Raw genomic sequence first — 23,044 nt, forward strand, 5'->3', positions numbered from 1 at the left:
AGAGAGACCCACCGTCTAACGACCCTGGTTGTGAAAGTCGGATCTTTAAAAATAGCAGAGCTGGAGAGTAACTAAGTACATTCACTCGAGCAAGTACTTAAGTACAACTTTGATCTTGGTGCTACTTTATACTTCCACTTCACTACATTTTAGAGGGAAATATTGTACTTTCTACTCCACTACATTTATTTGACAGCTTTAGTTAGTTTTCACATGAAGATTTGACACAATTGATAATATAACAAGCTTTTAAAATACAACACATTATTAAAGATGAAACCAGTGGTTTCCAACCTTTTTGGCTGTTGACGTCTTACAAAAAGCAGTGTGTAGTCGGGGTCACATTTCAGATGTCTATGAGTTGTTAACAGCTCCACCAAATAGTGATTTTTCCCTCTAAACTTCTCACATGCTTTCATTTCAAAAAATGTTCAAATGATCCAATATTTCAGCAAAAATCCAATATTAGAGAAAAAGTCCAAAAACAGGAAACAGATTTGTGTATCAGTTTTCTTCTTTCCTCTCCCATAAGTGTCCCTTATCTGGTGACCCTTTGGAGGACCTGACCCTCCCAGTAACATGCTGCTCTAACACTGATGCTTCAGTATTAATAATCTAATGATGTCATACATAATAATATATCAGTCAGGGACCAAACCACTACTTTTACTGCAATACTTTAATTACATCAAACTGCTAATACTTATGTACTTTTACTGAAGTAAAGGATCTAAATTCTTCTTCCACCTCTGAAAAATAGGTCACATGTTTGTTGTTTTTGCCTGAACCAATTTGAGGAAGTCTCCCCTGGTCCAAACCAAACAACAAGGCCGGATCAACTATGGGGCCCCAAGGCAAAAACGAGCTTTGGGGCCTCCGCTGACCACCATTCCTTGCTGTTCATCCTGTACTTTGTTGCCTTTAAGTTTTTTTGTGATTATTGCGGCCAAAAAGCTTGATTTTTCATTTTGAAATATGACAATAGGTACAAATCAGAAGCGATCTGTTGATTTGACTTTTCATACAGAAAATTGTGGTAATTTAGCAAAACTGCAAACTCTTGCAAATAATTCAGAGATTTCTTGAATTTGCATTAATTACTGAAATCGCATTTTCCTGGAGGGACTGATTAGTTTGTGGTATGACTGTGTTCGATTAAACACGTTTGTTTACGAATATGAACCATTTAGTAGCAATAAACTAAAATAAGCATCTAAAAACTAGCTGTTACACTGATGTATGACCTCTGTATAAGACAGGGCCTCGACATTAATCACAACCTTGTTGATTGCTACTTCTCAACCAAATTTGTGTTTACTTATAGGAATATTTCAACACTTTGGTAAATAAACTGACTATTTAGAGGTTAGAGGTGTTGGTAGGCAGGCTTTTTAACCTTTTGACAGAGCCAACCTAGCCGTTTGCTCCTTCTTCCACTGTACACTAAGCTAAGATGAACTAAATATGAGAGTGGCATTGATCCTCTAATGTAGCTTAACTCTTGACTAAAGTGTAGTTCCCAAAATGTCAACACATTGAAGGGCTTTAACAATAATGATAATACTAATAGTACATTTTATTTATAGAGCACTTTTCAAGGTACTCAAAGACTTTAGAGGCCCCTTGGACAGTTGTTATGCTTTGACAAGGTGTAAATTTATTGTAATGAATGGTATGGCACCTTGAATGCTGTTACTCTTCTAATTTTGAACTTTTAAACCATGTAGATTTCACGTATTCACTTGTGATGTCTTTGCAGTATGAAGACAGTATTCACTTCCCAGTCCTGCTTCAGGAACACGCAACATGCTAAAGTGGTTAAAGGTGAAAACCCTTTCAAGTCTGCAAGCATGAATTCTCTTATGACACATCAAACTCTCACTCATTCAAGAAAGGCTGGTGTCACACCTGACCTTCTCTCAAGACTCCATCCCCCTTTTATTAGGCAGGTAATGGGTCTGGATCCACCAGGAGCCACTTAACCTTCACAAGCTCTGTTTTACTTCATTATTATATTACCCTGCTAAAACATTTTCTAGGTTTTAATGAGATTTCTGATTCAAAAGAAAGAACAACACATTTCTGATCTTGTAAAATATCCTATTAATTTACACACTTTCACTATATGCGCAATAACTTTTATAAGGCTGTTTGATCTACAGATTGGCAACTGGTTTGTAACACAGAACCTGATTTGTGTGCAGTCTGACGTACGTCTTTGATGATTATTTTGAAGACAGTATATCACATAGGGTCCTGCTTTTAAGTAATGTGTTAGTATTTATTATTTTTGTGTTTTGCTGTGATTGGTGGACAGTCCTCTTATCCCTGCTGTCTGTATTTTGTTGTTTTGTTTATTAAGTATATCTTCATGCCTGCTGACAAACATTATGATTCTCTGAGCCACATTTCCAAGATAACACAGCCTCTATATCTGTCACACCTGCGTTTTATAAGACCTCTAATCATGTACAGACAAATCCCAAAGCCAAACAGGATTTTAATAAAGGTTCATCATTATAACATTGATATAAATACACGACTCTGAACAGAAAACCTCAAATAAAAGTACAAAATATACAAAAAACATTAAAAGCATGTTTCTCTTTCAGTTGCCTGCCTTATAGCATCCATGGCATTAAAGCAGGAGTGTGTTTCCTGTGTATTCTAGGGTCGAGGAGTAAAAGCCGTTGTCCAGTTTTTGCCAGCATCCTAGTGGCGACCATTCTCCAGTGAAAACTGGGACCTGGTTGGTGGGGTGGGGGGGGGGGATCAAAGGACATATAAGGAGGTGGACAGTGATACTATCACTGACTGACTGTTCCTCCATTATTGAACTCTGTCGCTCTTTCTCTCTGTTGGTATCTGTTTTATCCCAGAACCCATCGATCAGACTGGGAGGAGTTCAGCTGCACTGACTCGCTTCTCTCTCCGTCCTCGTGCTGAAAGATACAGATATTAAAGATGTTATTTGGAATATCTGTTACTGTTCAACAAAATATACATGTTTGACAGTGTTAACAAAGATTGGGAAGGTAAAAATGGTTGTGATTTTCTTGATAATTTGGACTTTTTTTGTATGATTTGGGCGATTTCCCCCATTGAAAGATCAGGCTTCATTCCAATAAAATGGCCCCTCCAATTATGATGGAGACTGACAGTTCATGGTCTGATTTCAGTGCAACTGACACGTAATGATGGGCAAGTGATGACCGACAAAACCAAATGACATATAACATGTAAGTAAAGACGTTTAATGTAAGGTAACCCAAAAGACTCAGTGGAGATATTTTTTTCCACATTGTAATAGTGTTTTTGGTCTTACGTAAATGTAGTACAAGCATGTTTTAGGATTATTTTCATACTGTAAAACTGTAATCAGGAAAAAATGAAGAAAAATAATTGGCTACTTTTAAGTCGGGTTTGAAAGTCTGATTTGTAGGTCAAATCTCACAACAGTTCCTTAGAGTGTCATAAAAGTGACATATTGCAAGTACTATATCTTATTATCATTAACATGCAGATAGGATGGCCCTAGATTACACTACAAAAAATTAGCACCTTTACATGTAATTTACTTTATAATTGAGACCTTATTCTTATTTTATTAAAAGTTAAATTAAAATTTACATGTTCTTAATGAGCAGGACATTTCTCTCACACTATGTGGTCCATATAAATATTTGTTTCTCCATTTATTTGCATTTTTTAAGAATTTTTCTGCATTCTTGCTGCTTAGTATTAATATAATTGTATGCGAATTTTGCATTTTTCTTTTAATTTACACTCAGTGAGCACTTTATTAGGAACACCTTTGCAATCTAATGCAATCCAATACAACAGCTCTGCCATAAATTCTACATTGACGAAGCTCATACATTTCATTTCAAGCAGCAGCACATTTCAAGCTCATACACGTTTTTGTTCATCTAATGTTGTGTATTTCAAGCTCTGCATGGGAGGTTTGTGAGGACAAGGCCAGTGTGAGTCAAGCTTGAACAGATTTGTTCTGGAGCAGCACATGATTAGAGCCACACAGACTGTTTTAAAACGCTGTAAAACCTTGACTGAAATGATTTCATGTGATTCCAGTCAGCTCCTTTCAAGATTTTTTTTTTTTTTTACAATCTAATGGTAATTTCTTAATAAAAGTGCCTAGAAAACTGAAGGCGTAAAGCTAGGTGGCTAAATGACTTGTTAAGGCAGGTATGCTTTAGTTATGAGCTACACAAGTCAAATTATAACTTACATCTGGATGTAGAAAGTGAATCTAAGAGACACTGAACACATAAAGTGAAATAAAGTTATTGGAGGGAGCAGGCAGTACATGCTCAGCTCAGTCAACCTTCTTAAATAAAGTTTAAAATGAAATAAAAAATACACACTTTGTTGGCGATAGCTCGGAGCTTTCCCAGCAGGGAGGGTTTCTGGGTGTAGACCACGTCATCGTCAGGCTCCTCTCCTTCAGCCAGGGCACAGCTGTCTGCAGCTGGCAGCTCACACTCCTTGTTGGCAGACATCACCAGACGAGAGTACTTGTACTCCAGCCTGGCCGCAATTCACAGAGACAACGTCATCGTGAGGCAGCATATTATTATTTGGCACAGACAGCTTTTAGTGTAGGTGTTTGAAGGATACAGATACAGATATTTTTGGACTGATATTTTGTGAAAGTGTCTAAAAAGCTTAATCCAAGAATCAAAGCAATTGTCCCAAATTTTAATTTTTCTGTAGTCACAATTAAACCAGTGGTTCCCAACTTGGGTGTCAGGACACCAGAAATGGTCCTAAGATATGTCTGAGGGGGTCATAAGATTATTTGTGTTACACAAAATTATGTGTAATTTTAATAATTCTAATTTGTGCTTCTTGTGAAATACTGGAAATTTTCAATTCCTCAGGCATCTACAATGCCTTCAAATGAGACAATATATGAAGTAAAAACAACTTTTTGGTTACTCATACTGTAACTCAAGTTATGAGACGGCCATAAAAGTGCCACAAATAGACTTTAATTTGTCACAAGCTAAAAAGCCCATAACCAAGTGACACTAAAACTGTCTATTAAAACCCAGGATTATATAAATAGGGTTACTACTAGTGCTTTTATGGGCTTTAGGCTTCAAAATCATTCATACTTTTTTCATTTGCATGTACAGTAGTAACCAGCAAAAACAGTGTAAAAACATGCCTGACAATGTTTAAAATCTGGAAATTGAAAATATTATCATCCTTTACTGTCACTGACAATCATCTGCTGACATCTCTACCTTTAAGTAACAATTTAAGCTGATCTTAATGACTATGTTGAGCTGGGATGAGATACAACGGGTGTTAGTGTGTCCTTGTTGTCTGATGCCTCTTACCTCTTGTTTTTCTTCCAGAAATAGCAGGTGAGGGAGATGAGCAGCACAGCCACGAAGGCTCCGCCGCCAACCCCGACCTTCAGCCACAGAGCGATGGCCTCACAAGGGGAGGAGCTTCTAGCAGGCAACGATACACCTTTGGTGCACAACTTTGGCTCGTTCCACATGTACAGAGTTTCCTGGAGAAACAGGAGTGAGATACACAGAAGATTTCCACATTTTTCTATTCAAGCAGAGAGTAGCTGCATGAATTAAATTAAACTGACAAATGTGTGATGTTTATTTTTTTTAAATTTTATCCTGTTATTGGTCCTCATGAAAATGAACATCTTGCAGTGTAATGTAGAAAGACATTTTAGTGTACTTTTAATCAATAAACCTGTGATTTGAACTTGTGAATGAGTTTAGATGTGACTTTTTTTGGTCAAGTTTTATCTTTCATTAAGCATCCAGATGTGTTTTCATTTGTCTTGTGAGGAAATTCCTATAATTGCGTAAACTGACTCATGCAATTAATAATTACCTTTCATTCAGTTAAGCTAAAACATTTACACGATGACTTGGCAAAAAAAGAAAAAATCAAAATGGTACTTTTGGATTCAATTTGGGGTTAATATCACATTATTGAATCAGAATCCAGCCAGGCCTCAGCTGATTGATTACTTACTTTATTTAAATTACTCTTTTAATAAATGTGACAAAGTTTTAATAAATTAGGTACTGTAGATTATATATTTGCTACTTAGCTAAGTGACTACCTGAGTGTTTTGTACACCGCTCTTTAATAATGAAAAAAAGAGTGTAGACATCATCAATTTACAATTTCAAAGAGGTTTAGCCTGCTTAATGAATTGGAAACCCTTGTTGGATTTGTTTTAGATTAGGATAATGTTAGAGAATTAATGCAGGTCTCAAGTATTTTAATACAAATTTATGTGTGAAAGAGTGAATCAGTTTGTGTCCGTAGTGATTTATTTCTGTCAGAAATGTGACAAAAAGTGTAGACACTGTAGTGTCTTTTGTCCCCTTGAGACAAATCATGTCAGGAGTTCAATAGTAGAACTGTTAATCTGAAGCTAATGAGGTATGAAGCGTGTGTGTGTGTGTGCGTGTTACCTGGACGCCTCCCTTGCATGCTCCCTCTATCTGGTGGTAGTCATCCTCAGTGCATTGTGGACAGGCGCTGGCGGTCTCCCACAGGAAGTGGAATGTACATCCATCACATGTTCCTGCAGGACAGGAGCTGCACAAACACACACATGCATTCACAGATTTTTTTTCATATTCTTATATTTTCAATTTTTTAATGTACTGATACGTCATATAACTCCATAACTTACTGTAGTTCAGTGTGAAGTAGTATTTTCATATGCACATGCTTTGAAATAGTGTATATTTGCATATCAAACCCATTCACATTTTTTTCATTATGTTTTACTACTGACATTTTATGCAGTCTGCATATGTGTGAAATACATTTGTATTTCTATTCATATTATATTGTGGGTTGTATTCTGTTCACACTCATAATAATTAATCAACAAAAAATTAAAGAATTGAAAGAATTTGAAAGTCTTGCACTAAATGATGCACACACACATACTCTATACAGAACATTATCACCCACCTGGGCACAGAGAGCTCTCCACGTTCAGACTTCTGTGTGTTACAGCGAACAGTGATGACCGAACTCCGACCCTGATCACAGGAAGCTGTTGCCTGCGTTGACCTGAAAGAAAATTAAGATCACAGTTAGGACTGAAATACTACAAAAACATAGACCAACTCTCTGACTTTTATACTGTACCTGTAGAAGAAGTTGATGTCTGGAACATTCTTTGAGTCTTCTGGGAAAAGTTCTGGTTTAGCGTTCATGCCGTCGAGGACGGTGTCTGCTGTTACTCCTGGAAAATAAAAACAAAAGACAGACATGTCAAAGCCGTTATGATCAGCTGATGGTCAAACAGCCACGACGTCTTACCGACGAAAGTGTCTGCGAGGCTGATGGACTGGGAGGAAATGGCCATCCTGAAGCCCCGCCCATCTGCCGGGATGATGGTTGATTGACAGATGAAGCTGTCCACTGAGTTGATGAACTGAGCCGAGTCGCTCTGGTCGTCTTTGCTGGAAACGTCGGTGACATTATCTGTGCAGATGGCGGCTCTCTTCCCCTGTGGCAGACACATGCACATGCAGATAGCATGAAAATCATCTGTCAGTTGCTATGGTTACACCTGATGTTTCCATGCAGCCTTTAAATCATTTTTTATCACACTGGGTGTATGGGGGCCCAAAAGTGACACAGGAAATAAATAAATGAATAAATAAATGAATTGCGGTTATTAATTAAAAATAAATGAATGCATTTATATTTTGCCAAAAAAGGATAGATTAAAAAGCTATTAAATTAAAAAAGTGGAAATAAATGAATATATAAATAAATGAAGAAATATAGAAAAATATATTATTATTTATTTAGTTATTCTTTTTTGGAAAAAATATTTATATCTATTTATTGATTGATTTTTAATTAATCATGGTCATTTATTTATTTCCTGTGACACTTTTGGGCCCCAGCAGGTGTAAAGACATGAAGAAAATAGATTTTTCACATTGCAATTGCAGTGAAACATTATACTTTTTCTCATTCAAGGGGAAGGTGTGCCCAAACTTTTGACCAGTACTGTATATCTTCAAAACAGTATTTATAAAGAGATTGAGAAGAAAAATAATATAATGCTGATGAATATTTGAATATGTCCAGCTGCAGAAGGCTCAAAATACTCATTTCTAAGTGTGGACATAAAAATAGATGCAATGCCATTAAATCTAACATTAAAAATCTGTTCTAACTGACATTTTAGGCACCAAAGTGATGCTTTGAAACAGGACAGCTAACCCTGAGCATAATAAGCCTCAATTCCTACATAACCAACTCCATACACAACAAAAAATATTGAGTAAAAAGTATAAAATAGTAAAAAATAGAGTCAGATCTATGGAGTGATAGTAACAAGGACACTGACAGATCTCTAAATCTGCATTGAAATAGTAGCTGTAGTTAATATGACATAATATCAGGTGTGTGTGAATTACCTCGTGGCCACACAGGCTAATGTTGAACAGGTGAAGGTACTTTGTGCCTTTAGAGGTGAAACTCGGGCCGATGGTCATCGAGGCCACGTCGCTCAGAGCGCTGAGGTCAAAGGTCATCGTGCGGTTGTTGTCCGTGTAGGAGAAGGAGCAGTCGCTGTAGCAGCGAGAATGTTCCTGACAGAGAAGAAAATACAATCGGATCAAATATTATATTATTAGATGTACTTTGGACAGTAATACAGACTCAGCCTTAGTTCAGAGGGGAAATAAAATGGTTTTAAAATAATGAATAAAAACAATAAATATAATTAATGATAATTTAAAAACATTTAGCACTCATGTTGGTCGACTACCTAATCTACAGAGTAGTGTGATGAGATTATTAATATAACAGACAGAAAACATCACTTATATACAATATTTCTTAAGTGACAGCTTGTTTTTAGCTGTTATAGTCTGTTACCATTGTTTTATAAAAGGAGAATAAGCCTGTTATTGATTTAAGTCACTGTAATTTCTGAACAACTAACAAGGTTTTTAGATCTAAGAATATGTTCTATGTCCTGTAAAAATATTTGTTAAGTAATAAAAGTAATAAAAATTATTTCTCCTATACATTTCAGTATGCCATACATTTGTATTTTGTATTAAAATATGGCGAGAACTCCAAATGTAATTTATGGATATTAGGACATACAGTATTAATTATCTTTATTTAGAAATAAATCAAACAAACACCAATATATCAGTCTTATCGGTATTGTGTTCCCCTGAGAGGGAACTAGAGAGAAGAGCTTGAGGAACTCTCTCTACCTTGTTGCTTATGCTTCCTTGCCCACATGGGACGCAGGCGTCTTGGCCGTAGGTGTGGTGTCCTGCCAGGTGTGTGTTCGGCGGGCACTCCTGGCAGCGGTTGGTGTCTCTGTCGATGTAAAAACCAGCGGGACAGGGAACGCAGGCGGACCCGGCCCGCTGGGAGTTCTGGGGTATCAGAGCGCAGGCCCGACACGCAGACGCCACCCCGTCCAGGACGTTGGTCACACTGATGGAGTACAGCTTCACCATGTCACTGACATAGTGACGCACCTACAAACATACGCAGGAAAATGACAGAAACATATGTTAAGATATACATAAAATATGTTCTTGATATTTAGTTTAAGTGCATATATTTTCACATTTTGCACACGTCAAACTTTTGTCTTTGTTAAAGTGTGCTGAGATTTTATTTTGCACACCATTATAATGCTACAATGTATTTTTATACATATATGCATACAATTCAAATCAATATATTTTAGTACTGGGATTGTGGGTAATACGAAATTATTCACGGTTTTTGAGTAGCTGAAAACACAAATTACACTTGCATAAAATAATAAAATAATAATGGGAATGACATGATTATTAACAAGATTAATCAGTGAGACTGTAACAACGACAATGCTAACATGCTGCTATTTTACGCAGGTATTTACCATTTTCACCATCTTTAGCATTTTTAGCACTAAACACAAACTTAAGCTGAGGCCTGCAAATCTTTTTTCATTATTAAATCACAAAAACATTTGGAAGAAACTACATTTTTGACCTGAGGACGATGCTAAATGAAAAGTCACTGAACAATTACAATTCCTGAGCGAGACATGAATGTCTGAAAGAAATGTCATGGCAATTTACCCAGTAAATATCAGGACATTTTAATTTAAAAACTACAAGAGGAGAGGATCACCAAAGTCACAAAATTTCATGGAAATCCATCAGATAGTTGTTGAGATATTTCAGCCCAAAGCGGTGCTATATGTGATAAAACATAACATTACATTAAAAGGAACAAGGTGTTTTTAGTGTGTGTGTTCACTCACGTCCAGAGCGTGGTTAGTCCTCTGGAAGGCCCATGTATATGTAACAGAGGCGTTCCTGGTCATGCTGTGTGAGTACGACTGTTTCCCCTTACTGCCTTCCCACGACTCCACCACCGTGGTGCTCTTCCTGTTCACATCCTGCAGGGGGCGTTACAGTGAAACAATTCAAAAGGAACATGTGGGATAGAATACACTTTATTTATAAACTGGACCACAGTGTAACAGTGTCACTATTTAGGCTTAGTGGTGGAATAAGTCACGTAATTATGACCTTCTGCTCAAAACACACACACACAAAAGCAAGCACACACCATCATGAAGTAGAGCTCACAGTCGGAAGAGCAGATGGTCTCAAACACAAAGGTTATCCGGCCGAACTCACTACCAGTCATCCCTGACAGTGAGGCTGGGACCCTGCCGCAAAAAAAATACACACAAAAGCAGAGGTTTAGTTAACACACACACACACACACTAACTGATTCACAGCATCTGAGAAAACACAAGCATACTTACTTGAAGCCGGGTACGTGCAGGCTGAGGATGAGATAGTCGTTATCTGAGCTGCCTGCCCCACTGCGAATGTGGTCTCCTGCTACCTCCCATCCTGAGAAACAGCAGGTGTGACGCACATGTTATTAATCACACGACTCTCATGTACATCGTACCTCATTGACATCTGGATTACAGATCTGTGCATATATTATTATTATTATTTTATAGCATAAACCAAAACTGTCTCAGAAACAGGTGGTGTCTGTGTGTGATTGTTATTCTCAGGTGGACATAAAACATTGTGTTTATGTCGAGAAAACAAGGTTTATTTTACATCCAGTAGCTGCTCTGCTGGCTTTCAAACTATCACATGATTGATTTTATTTGACAATTTCATTTTAAAAACACCAGCTCTGCCGTGGCATTGAGTGCTTTTATCAAAAGGAAAAGTCAGGATAACACAATAAAGCCCAGAGGTTTATTTCCATTGTGGTCCCTTTGGGGACGGGGGGGGGGGGGGGGGGGGGGGGGGGGGGACGGGGGGGACGGGGGTCATGACGGGAACAGTCAGGATCTTTATCAGAAGAGTTTGAGAAGTTTGAAAAGTCTTCAAAGTGATCAAATGGAAATTTAAACATCTACTATTCTGTCAGCTGGATAAACTCCATGTGCTGTTGAAGATCATGTGAGAAAATTCAAAGCTCCAGAACAGCAACTAAATGCACCTTGTGGTGAGATTTTTTTCTCAAGTGCAAAGATCAAGAATGAACTCGGACAGACCGATGGACAATAGGTAGGTAGTCAGTTACTCAGTTGGTTAGTTAGTTGGTTAGTAGGTCGTCATTAGTTAGTGGTTGGTTAGTTAGTAGTAGTAGTTAGTAGGCTGGTCGTAGGTAGTTGTTGGTGGTTAATTACCCAATTAGTTAGTACGTATATAGTGGTTAGTTACTCTGTTAATCACTTAGTGACTTAGTTAGTATATAGTATGTATATAACAGTTAGTTAGTTAGTTAGTTAGTTAGTTAGTTAGTTAGTTAGTTAGTTAGTTAGTAGGTCTAGATACATTAGTTAGTATATATGGATTAATTAGTTAGTAGGTATGGATCAGTTAGTTAGTTAGTTAGTTAGTTAGTTAGTTAGTTAGTTAGTTAGTTAGTTAGTTAGTTAGTTAGTTAGTAGGTCTAGATACATTAGTTAGTATATATGGATTAATTAGTTAGTAGGTATGGATCAGTTAGTTAGTTAGTAGGTATGGATCAGTTAGTTAGTTAGTTAGTTAGTTAGTTAGTTAGTTAGTAGGTCTAGATACATTAGTTAGTATATATGGATTAATTAGTTAGTAGGTATGGATCAGTTAGTTAGTTAGTTAGTTAGTTAGTTAGTTAGTTAGTTAGTTAGTTAGTTAGTTAGTTAGTTAGTTAGTTAGTTAGTTAGTTAGTTAGTTAGTTAGTATGTTTAGCTAGTTAGTTAGTAGGTCTGGATTAGTTATTTAGTTAGTAAGAATATCAAATTTCACAAATTTAATTCTTGTTTTTGTGAGGTATGAACGTTTCCTAGTAGTAGTCAGTAGGCTGGGGGTAGTTGTTAGTAGTTAATTACTCAGTCGGTTAGTTAATGCATATATAGTGGTTAGTTAGTTAGTCAGTTAATTAATTACTGAGTGACTTAGTTAGTAGGTATGTATCTAGTTGTCAGTTAGTATGTATTGTTTAGTTAGTAAGCTAGTTAGAAGATATGTGTTAGTTAGTTAGTTAGTTAGTTAGTTAGTTAGTTAGTTAGTTAGTTAGTTAGTTAGTTAGTTAGTTAGTTAGTTAGTTTCATTCTGACTCAGTTTCTAAAGGTGTGAATGTCTCCTTTGTTCTCACCATTCATGTCGTCACAATTCGAGTTTCCCACGTTGAAGCAGGAAGTCTTCATGTTGGAAGGCAGCACATTCCACCATTTATACTCGTAACCTAACACCGGCTCTGTACCTGCGGGGCACTGGGCACATACTGGTACACACACACACACACACACACACAAACACAAATGCTTTATTGTGATACTACAATGACATTTTCTTCCTTGGTACAACATTATGTTTGCACAAGAAACATGCTTTCAGGAGAGGATTATCAATCTGGGTCACCCCCCTCTTTTAGAATACATTTTAGTGGATGGGGTGATCAATATGTGACCAGACGGAGAGGATATTTTAAGTATATTGCTAGCATGAATTGAACTGGCACTATGAGGGAGTGCAGGAAGTCAGGACTTTGAACGGAGTATGCTGAAGGTTATAAAAAGGACTTAAACGTTAGATGATAGAATGGGTGCAATGGAAATAAGTATAGCTATGTATGTGAGCATATACTGTATATTTATGTACATACATATGTGTATATGTTCAGTATATGCATATATAAATATATATGTGTGTTTATGTGTATCTTTTGTTCTGTATTTTTATTTGTTCTGTATTTATTTGCTTTTATCTACATTTCTTTTCTGTTTTGTAATTAACCTATTAATACATTTCTGTATTTGTCTTTATATCAAATTCATTTAAAAATAGAAATAAACAAAGGCCTTAACTGATAATTAGGAGAGTGTCTTGGGTGCTCTTTAGTTGACTTTTGTTCGATAAATAAAGATTTAAAAGAACCAAGAGGTCAGGTTTACCGTAGGTGCCGTCAGAGTGGGTTCCAGGTGGGCAGGGCAAACAGGTGGAGTCGTTGCTGTTGTAGTAGCCGGGGTTGCAGGGAGGGCAAGGCTCTCTCTGCCCAGTGGCAGGCAGCTCCATGGCCCCGGTGACGTTCTCCACACAGATCTTTGGTTCCACCCACCGATACAAAACCTGCGTCTGTAACCGGCACAGAAACAGAGGTCATCAACAGGAGTGGAAGAGTACTGCAAGTATTTAAATCTAAGCTTCGAATATATAAAAGGAAATAACACACATCAGCAACCGAAGGATGTGTTTCTTTTCTGATAATTTTCAATCATCACTCTTACTCAGGGCTTTTCAGAAATGTGAATCAAAACAGGGCCAAGGTCGTGGACGAGCGCCAAGAAAGGTGACTTTGGATCAGATGACATGCAAAGCTTTCACTGAGCTACTCATCATTTCCTTCCTCATCACACTGTGTCCCTGCTCTGGTGCCTGATGCAATCTCTAAAGAGAGCTGACAAGTCACTTATTATTATTCATCATCAATTTAAATGTAATGCAGTATTAATCGTTAGGTCAAAACAGAAGATATCCTCTTCTTTCTGCATGAATAAGCAGAGGTCTAGGACAATGTGCGGAAGGGTGAATTTAAACAGGATAAATTATTAGATGTTCTTTGGTATAAATCAGTCATGGGTATTTGTGGTTGTCTTGTATGTACAATATAGTCAAAAATCTGCACATGTTCAAATTGTCTTGCTCTAATTTTGACATATTATAAAAGAATTGAAGCTAAAAACAATTACATTGTCAATTAATCTTTCACAGATTATTAAATATCACCCTAAAATGTTCTGCTAACTTGTATTTAAATGTTCACCTTTAATATACACTGCATGATAAAGGGCGTGTTTATCAGTATATACATCTGTCCTCGTCTAGGTGAAAAGGTGAGGACGTCTGTGTGTGCGAAATATGAAACGTGTGGATGCTGCTGACCTTCCCTTCGCTGTCGCAGGCCGTGTGGATCTGGAAGTAATCCTTCTCCGAGCAGGGCGGCCTCACTTTACACTCTGCCCATCCCTCATCTGAGAGAGAGGAGTCAAACACAGAGCGGAAGGAGACAAGAGGTTAAAATCAATTTACCTGCCTTAATCTTTATAAATAAATTTTAAAAAAGTATGAAATATTTTAAACTGTAGTGAAAAGCAGAGCAACATAGCAGCAGGCCAACCAGCTCATCACAGATATATTGGTATCATGTTTGCGTTAAAAGGATGCTATAATATGCATCATACAGGTGCAGAGCTATTAATAAAACAGCACCAATGGAAAAAGGTTAATGGTCGCACTCTTTCTCCTGAGCCACGACTTTAATTCAAATAGACAACGTTTCAATCCAAGTCGGATCTGAAAGATCATAAAATATTCAAAAACATTTTGACTTGATGAAGATCTGACTTGGATCGAAACATTTTATATGAATTAAAAGTTGTGGCTTTGGACTAAGTGGGAACGTTACTCTATCTTGTATGTGTTGACATAAATACTGAAGGCTACATATTTTGTATTTTGGACTGTTTTTCAATTCAAATTTTTACATAAAGTAGTATTTATATTTTTAATTAGAGCTATTATTTATAATCAGTTCATTTCCAGTTGTGTTTACTGTACAAAATCTCTTTTATTTACAGTTACATGACAAGGCCGCTGTTGTTCACACTGTATATAACTAATTAAGCCAACAACAGGACCGCAGCTCGTAACAGTGCAATTATTGAGACAACAAGTCTGAGCTTTCATGATACACAGTTATATACTGTTGTCACATGTGTGCATACGTGAGTAGTGGTTTTCAGGGCAGGCGGTACATGAAGACGCCCCCTTTGTGGAGAAGGTGTTGCTGGGACACGGCTGGCAAGATGAGGAACCAGGAGCCGGGCTAAACCAGCCGGGTCGGCACAGAAAGCACTCCGATGTGTAGGCTACACCTGGACACACATTCGGACATACAGGAGAAACACAATATGGACACACACACACAAAAATGTCACTTTTAGTCTTTTGAACTTAAATTCAGCAGTCTACATCTGAGAGGGGATGCATCACAAATGGTTTTTGAGTCTACATTTGCTTTACCTTCAATTTGAATGTTCTTGAGCAGCACAGGTTTGACCATCTTCCCTCCCACCAGGATGCCGGTTGTTCTCCAGTACAAGATGTTTGTCCCAGACTTCAGATTGACCTAAAACAAAGACGAACACGCACACAGTGAGCCGCACATACAGTACATCCTAACACTGTTGTCATGAACACAGGCGGGATGACGTACTCACCGTGTGTGTGTCCCATTCTCCATTGTTGGTGATTTTAATCCACTTCTGGTCATCGGTCTGGGCCATTTCCTGGCATTGCTCATTCTGGACCTGAACATATGTTAATGTGGAAGCCATTACCCACAAAAAAAATCTTTTCCAAATAACAGCTGCTGCTCCTCACTCATCCACAATAAACCTCCACTAATTAATTAGCTGTTAAATCATTTTAGAGATTTTCGAAGATGACAATTTTTGGCAAAGAGCTGAAAATAGGGGCTACTTTGAGCCAATATTCAGTGTTTTATTCAATGTATTATTTTTCTAAGGTGCAAAAAGTGCCTCTACAAAAACATTTTAATCCATTACGGGAACTTAAAACTCTTCATATATTAAATAACTTGGCCTGGGTAGTTCATTAAAGCAGAGATTTCCCTGTTTTTACAGATTGTTCAGGAAAATCCATAACACTTATTGCAGCCAATAGGTGATAGCACTCTGATATATTGACAAATGATTATATCAGTATATATTGATTTGTAGGAGGCAATTAGAAGCACTTACATAAAACTCAAAGAAGATGTTGTTGTCGGGATATTGGTAGGTGAAGGAGACGGAGCCCTGTTTCTCCAGATGAACGGCGTAAACCAGAGACACCGTACACTCATCGCGGTTTGACTCCAGATACACACCCTGCGGCGTCCATGATGAGCTGCAGCACATAGTAAACACACTCAGCAATCCGCACCTATCTCCATCTTTATCTGTCTAATGTGTGTGTGTGTGTGTGTGTGTGTGTGATTAGTAGTGTCTATGAGAGTGTGTGTCACCTGTTACAGGCCTGAATGTCCTCTCCAGACGGCCCGGGGTCCAGGAAACTGGCGAGGCTGGTGAAGCCTGCAGGGATGGCGTCCCATTGGTCAAAACGAAGGCCGCTACCCAGCGAATAAGAGCCGGCTGCACAGGGCGTGCACTGCTGGGTAGACATCTCTAAAAACTTCCCAGCTGGGCAGGAGAAGGCTGTAAGACAGGGAGAAAAAGATGGTCAAGTTAGATGGTTTTAATGACCCCGACCTGCCAAACTCTAAACCTATTGGTTGGTTCTGCGTTGCTTTTCTATTGTATTTTACAAACCAGTAAGGATCAGATGTCTAAGTTAGACATTGTAAATTGAAATTACAATAAAGTCCTGCAAAAGACAAATAGAAAGGACAATAAGAGGAATAAATAAATACAATAATACATTAGAATAAAATAAAGTAAAAGCAGATTAAGTTCTGCATTTTTGTTTTGAGGAAATTTCAGAGAGTTCTGTAAAATATGTAAAATCATGAAGAAAACGTGAACAAATTGATAATCTTTTTGCAAAACTGCTCCCATTATAACCATTATATTTACAAAAATATCCATCTTAGAGTCTTTGCATTTAAATATGTTATAAAATCAGTTATAATATCCAAATGTGGTTGTAAGGTTACAATTTAAAAAAGTGTTGAATGTGTGATTCGATTGATTTTCTATAAAAACTACAGTTAACATCAACATCAGCAAAATGTGAAAAAAAGCATGTATGAGGTTCATGTTATGTAGGATTTTTTATGTATTTCTCTTGCATTATTAGGTATGCAGAGTTTATATGGTAATGAAAGACACTGGCAGTACTCACAGCAGTCTGTTCCTCTGCTTGGAGGTGGAAGGTCTGAGCAGGAGCCTGGATTAAGAGGGATGGCCACCCTCCATCGTGACCCTGTGCTGTCACACTCTGTGTACTGGTAGTAGTAGTCTGTCTGCAGAACACACACATGAACACACACATACACACATACACATACATAAAAAGATACTTCTACAGATACATACAAACACTCACATACAGCATTTGTCTTGATACAAGCATCCATGACTTTATATGAAAACAAAAGCTGGTCATACATAAGAGACATTTGAGGAGGGAGGAGGGGGGTGCTCAGGGTGAAAACGGTGGCTGACCCGATCACCACGGCAACCAACTGCTGGAACGCTAATGGTCCATTAAGAGCACAACAACAACAGCGGGTCATCTGCACGGTCGCTCCTTTCCGAGGACTGCTGGTTGTGACATTATGTGCATCATGTGGACTGATAGAACATTACTTTACATTCATTTAGCAGATGCTTTTATCCAAATTGACTTACAATGAGTGTAATCAACCTTCTTTAGAAATCGGAGCTGGATGTCATGAAAAACTGGAAGTAACAAAGTGTTCAGTGCTTCAGTACAAGTACAGAGTTATGTCACATTTCTTTGTTTTTCAGCAATGTTTGCTAGTTTTGTTTCTGTTTTAAATTATAGTTTATATGCTGTGTCCGTTGCTTTTAAAGATTCTTGTAAAGCACTTCTTTTAGAGGAATCCTCGCTTGAATGAACTCCTGCACAATGTTTTGCTTTTTAGCTGCATTTCATATTATTTAAAACACAGTTTTGGTTTAAACAGCCTTCATCACGTATATTGTTTAGAGCTAACAACAAAATAAATGTGAATAACATGCGAAATAAATCAGCAATAATGAGAAAGTGTGCAGAAGATTTTCGAATTGTGCTGCCCTCCAACTAATCTGCAACATATTCCGGTGTACAAAGTTAGTTTTTAATGATTTTGAGGAAATGCTGTCTAAATACACCTAATTATTTATTCTCTTTCTTGTTGTTCATATCTGTGGAGTTAAATTAGAGACACTCGTTCCTCTGAGGGACTTTAAAGTTTTGTTAGCCTGCTCCCAGGTCTCTCTTGCAAAAGAGATCTTGATCTTGATGAGATTTCCTGAATAAATAAAGCTTAATAATAATAAAACAATAAATATGAAGCTAAAGCTGGTAGCTGGTTAGCCTAGCTTAGCATAAAGACTGGAAACAGAGGTAAACAGCTAGCCTGGCTCTGTCCAAAAGTAACAAAATTTGCCCACCAGCACCTCTACAGCTCATCAAGTGACATCCTGCTACTATTGTTTGTTTATAGGAGCTACTGTAACCAATTAGAGCAGAGTGGGTCACCAGGAGGGGGGGTCTTAAAGAGACAGAAGTTAAAACGGCCTGTTTCAGACAGAGGCTGAACTGAGGGGCTGCATAAAGAGCCAATATAAGATGAGTAAGGAGTTTTTTTAAACAGCAAATCATGCCAAAATGTTCCAATAGAGCCCCAGAATATAAATATAGACCTGGAAATGAGCATGATACATCTCATTTAACTTAACAATGTATTACTAACCACCAAGGATTTGTAATCTTGACATTTTAATGTCTTTCACTTTCCTGTGGATATATTGTATTTCACCCTATAAATCAGTTTCCCACCATATGCAACTACTGTAGAATTAAGACAGTAAAACCTGTAAGCAAATAGCTCTTACGTTGTACTTTTAATGCTCTGGCAGAACTCCATCTCCTCCCCCAAACCTGCTGCTAAACTGGGCAGACAGTCAGCAGAGCGCTCACATCTAAGTAGCAGCTAATTGAACTGGAACAATCACAGAAATGACCTGCGATGTGCGGACAAAGAATTAATCAGAGATTGAGAGAGGTGGTTTGCAGATGCTGTGTGTGTGTGTATGTACTATATATATGTGTGTGTGTGTGTGTGTGTGTGTGTGTGCAGATAAGCTTGAGCTCTTCTACATGACTAATCACCTCTCTGAAGCAACAAACATGGCCATTCATGCTGCACCCCCTCCCTCCCCCAACACACACACACACACATACAAATTGTGGCGAGGCGGCAGTAGAGACCACTTCATTAACATGTAGCATAGCAACCTGCACTGAGGTTCACCTGCCGTCTCTCTCTCTCCGCACACGTGGACAAACAGGAGGGCCGTTGCCCGCACTAATGTGTTGACAGTGGAGGGAAAAGGTGAGGCTGATAAAAAGGACACGGGCTAATGTGTTCCGCCGGTCTCCTGGGTGACTCACGCCGGTTGTCATGGAGACTGATGAGAAGAAGAAGGGGGGACAGGGGATAAAATCTCCGCCATGACAAGCCATATACTGTGACTCAGGAGATTGTAGGACTGGATGGTTTTGGGGGTTTTACGCAGATTTTATGTGAGGCTGCAGACGGCTGATATGTTCTACTGAAAGTTTGATGCCAAGAAAATCTTTTTAATCCCAGAATTTAACTGTTGTCAGGGTGAAAAAGCCTCTGAAACAGAATTTACCACCATCACTCACTGAAAGCTTGAATAATAAAACTGGTTCCAGATGGGGTAGCATCTCCTAAGGCGAGTTTTATTGATTTCTACATATTGACAACAGTGAATGATTGGTAATATAACTGAAAGGCCACGTCAGACAAAACTAAAAATACTGTTTCATGTCCTGCTGGGTGAACAAACCTGGATTTTCCTCTTATTTGGACTTGTTCTTTCATTCAAAAAATAGGAATTTTCTTCTGACATTTAACATTTTTGTCTGATGAATTTACGCCTAAATGGCAGATGTGACTAATGGAGCGTCTCTCTCATAAACTGGAGCTCACGGGTTCATCAGCCTCCATCCATCCGACTGGACTGTGCTGAGGAAGTTGGACAATTTGGGAAATGCACTTATTCACTGTCTTGCTTTTCTTTTTCTCTTATGTTGTTATGAGTTTTTGAGAGAAATGCTCTCTAAATACATGTCATTATTTATTAGAATAATAGAAATATGCTTATTCTTTTTCTTGCCTACAGTTATTTTGTTCAATAGGAAGCTGGAGTCAGGAGCCAGTTAGCTTAGCTTAGCATAAAGACTGGAAACAGGGGGAAACAGCTAGCCTGGCTATGTCCAAAGGTAATAAATACCAGCTTTGTGTTCAGACTCAATGCAAAACAAATTCTAAAGGCGATGCAAGTACATATAAAGTCAATGGAAGGACGTAGATATAGCTAAGTAGCAGGGCAGCAGTCTTTGTTGTTATGATTTGGAGCGGACCAGGACCACTATGGAAATAGGTTATTTTTAACTTTTAGTGTTTTTATTCTGTCATGACTCAATTTTATGCATAACACTTTGTGCTCTTTACAGTTTGTTTTATGGTTTTTGTATGTTACGCTCATGGTTTTAACCTGTGTTTTTATTTTCCTTTTGAAAAATGTGCAAAATGTGTTATGTGTAGGTTGTTTTTATGACAGAAGACAACCAAATCAAACCAAATGGAGCGAAAAATGTGTGTGTATCCCGGGGCTTTAAGAATGTGTTTCATAAACATACAGAGGAGAGGAAATAGGAGAGAGAAATAATAGAAAGAACCAGAGATTCTGGTGAGTTCTGAGTTCAGTTTGAAGTTGAGCTGAAGACATAAACACACAAACACACTCCTACAGACACAGTCGATGTGTCTGTTGGGCTGTTTGAGGTGAATAAACACAAACGGTCCAGCAGTCAAATACGCACAAATGACGCAAGATGAAAATTTGCTTCATGTTCTGTCTGAACACACAGTAAAACTAATTAATTAGCAATTTATATCTTGTTTGTTTAATCTGTACAAAACTAAAGTGTAAAACAACATGTAGCAGTGTTAAAGGTGATTATGTGCCGGACTATATCTTGGCTGGGAGAAGTGACTTCCTGGAGTCGTCTTGTCATCACTGTGAGGTGGAAAAGAAACCAGAGGAGGTGCTCTGTACTTTTGGACAGAGGGCTAGCTGTTTCCCCCTGAAAAGTTGCCAACTCTTAAATTAATCGCCAACTATTCTTATAATTGATAAGTCATTTTTGAGTCATTTTCTAAGAGGAAAATATCCATATTCTCTGATTCCAGCTTTCAAATATGAATATTTTCTGGTTTTTTTGGTCCTCTATGATAATAAACTGAATATTTTTGGGTTGTGGACTGTTGGTCGAGACAAAACAAGACATTTGAGGGCGTCAACTTGCGCTTTGATGGACATTTTTCACCATTTTCTGACATTTTACAGACCAAACAACTAATCGATGTATTGAGAAAATAATCAACAGATTAATCAATAATGCAAATAATAACTAGTTGCAACCTTATTCCAGTCTAACTGGCTGCTGGCTGTAGCTTCTCATTCAACTCTGCAAGAAAGCGAATAAGTGCATTTACCAAATTGTCCAACTATTCCTTTAAACCCCTGGATGTCACGTACATTTCTGTAAAAATGGGAAAACAGAATTGAACTTAATACAATATAATAAATCTCATCCTGCAACTTCCTCATTTTGGCTTATAGCTCCTAAAAAAAGACCCCCTGGAGACACCTGAACTCCCAATGATACTGGCTGCTTTATTGATCTGCCTGGTTAACAGAAAGGACAGCCCGGTGTCTCCTCCTCTTCCTCAGCGGGTAATCCTGGCCCGTGTGGCCGCTGCAGAGAGGCAGGATGGAGGCCAGCAGACGGTCTCAGCGCGGAGCTTCATCTTGTTATGGAGTTTTGTTTGTATGTCAACATGAACCGCATTTTAAGCCGATCAGCGGCGTGAAGAGGATCGTATGTTCTCGCATATATACGGAACAGTATATCCAGACACTGCTGAGCCTATAAAAGACTGGAAAACGACTTATAGCCTAGTAGTGTTTTTTTATTCTGCATTAGGAGCCTTTTGCATTTGATCTGTTTGTTTCTGTGGCCATTTTATTGGCTGGATCCCCGCATTATTTATGGGTGATAAACAATTGTAAGATCAAGATAATAATAAAAGAGAGCAATAAAGAGCGAGATGTCTTTCCTGCACAGTCAAATTTTAATGTAAAGTGCAGGATAATTTGCGGGTAATACTAACAATAAGCGGGCGGTGGATATGCTACTCACCTCATGGCACGGCCGCAGGTCTGTGTCCGCGGACGCTGATGTGTGAGCGGTGATGATGAGTAGAAGGCAGCGGGGGAACCAGGAGGCCCACACCTGCTGCCGCATCCTCAGCTCGGATCACAAACAGCCCGCTGTCCGCTGCCTGGAGCCAGAAACATGGAACAGGCCGAGCGGTGAGTGTTTGTGTGGTGTCCCTGTCATTGATGCGCCTGCCTGGCTGTCCGTCCGCCTCTCTCTCTCTCTCTCTCTCTCTCTCTCTCTCTCTCTCTCTCTCTCTGTCCCTCTCTGTCTCTCTCTATCTCTCCCCACCCACACAGGCATCAATTCACACACATCACTAATTGCATTTCCGGCCCAGGCTTTCAAATTAAAACTCGCCTGTTAGAAACATGTTTATTAAAGTCGCCCCTCCACTCAAAAAATGTGTTTTTCTTGTTGTTGCATTAGTTGAATGTTTGAGATTCAC

General features: G+C 38.3%; 1 protein-coding gene across 1 annotated transcript; it reads right to left on the reverse strand.

Moving 5' to 3' along the window:
* Positions 1-2,480: 2,480 nt before the first annotated feature.
* Positions 2,481-22,839, reverse strand: LOC122975514 (endosome/lysosome-associated apoptosis and autophagy regulator family member 2-like). Its single transcript, XM_044343972.1, has 22 exons — positions 22,579-22,839; positions 17,455-17,575; positions 16,619-16,808; positions 16,353-16,500; positions 15,810-15,899; positions 15,613-15,718; positions 15,315-15,464; positions 14,473-14,561; positions 13,485-13,665; positions 12,686-12,814; positions 10,842-10,932; positions 10,639-10,741; positions 10,328-10,465; positions 9,276-9,548; positions 8,463-8,636; positions 7,348-7,537; positions 7,174-7,270; positions 6,994-7,095; positions 6,483-6,609; positions 5,367-5,545; positions 4,386-4,548; positions 2,481-2,942 (listed from the first exon to the last, which is right to left on the reverse strand). The coding sequence occupies exons 1-22, from the start codon at positions 22,681-22,683 to the stop codon at positions 2,871-2,873; spliced, it is 3,018 nt and encodes a 1,005-aa protein (XP_044199907.1). The 5' UTR covers positions 22,684-22,839; the 3' UTR covers positions 2,481-2,870.
* Positions 22,840-23,044: the final 205 nt, after the last annotated feature.

This window comes from Thunnus albacares, chromosome 23 (assembly GCF_914725855.1).
Source record: "Thunnus albacares chromosome 23, fThuAlb1.1, whole genome shotgun sequence".
NCBI lineage: Eukaryota > Metazoa > Chordata > Actinopteri > Scombriformes > Scombridae > Thunnus > Thunnus albacares.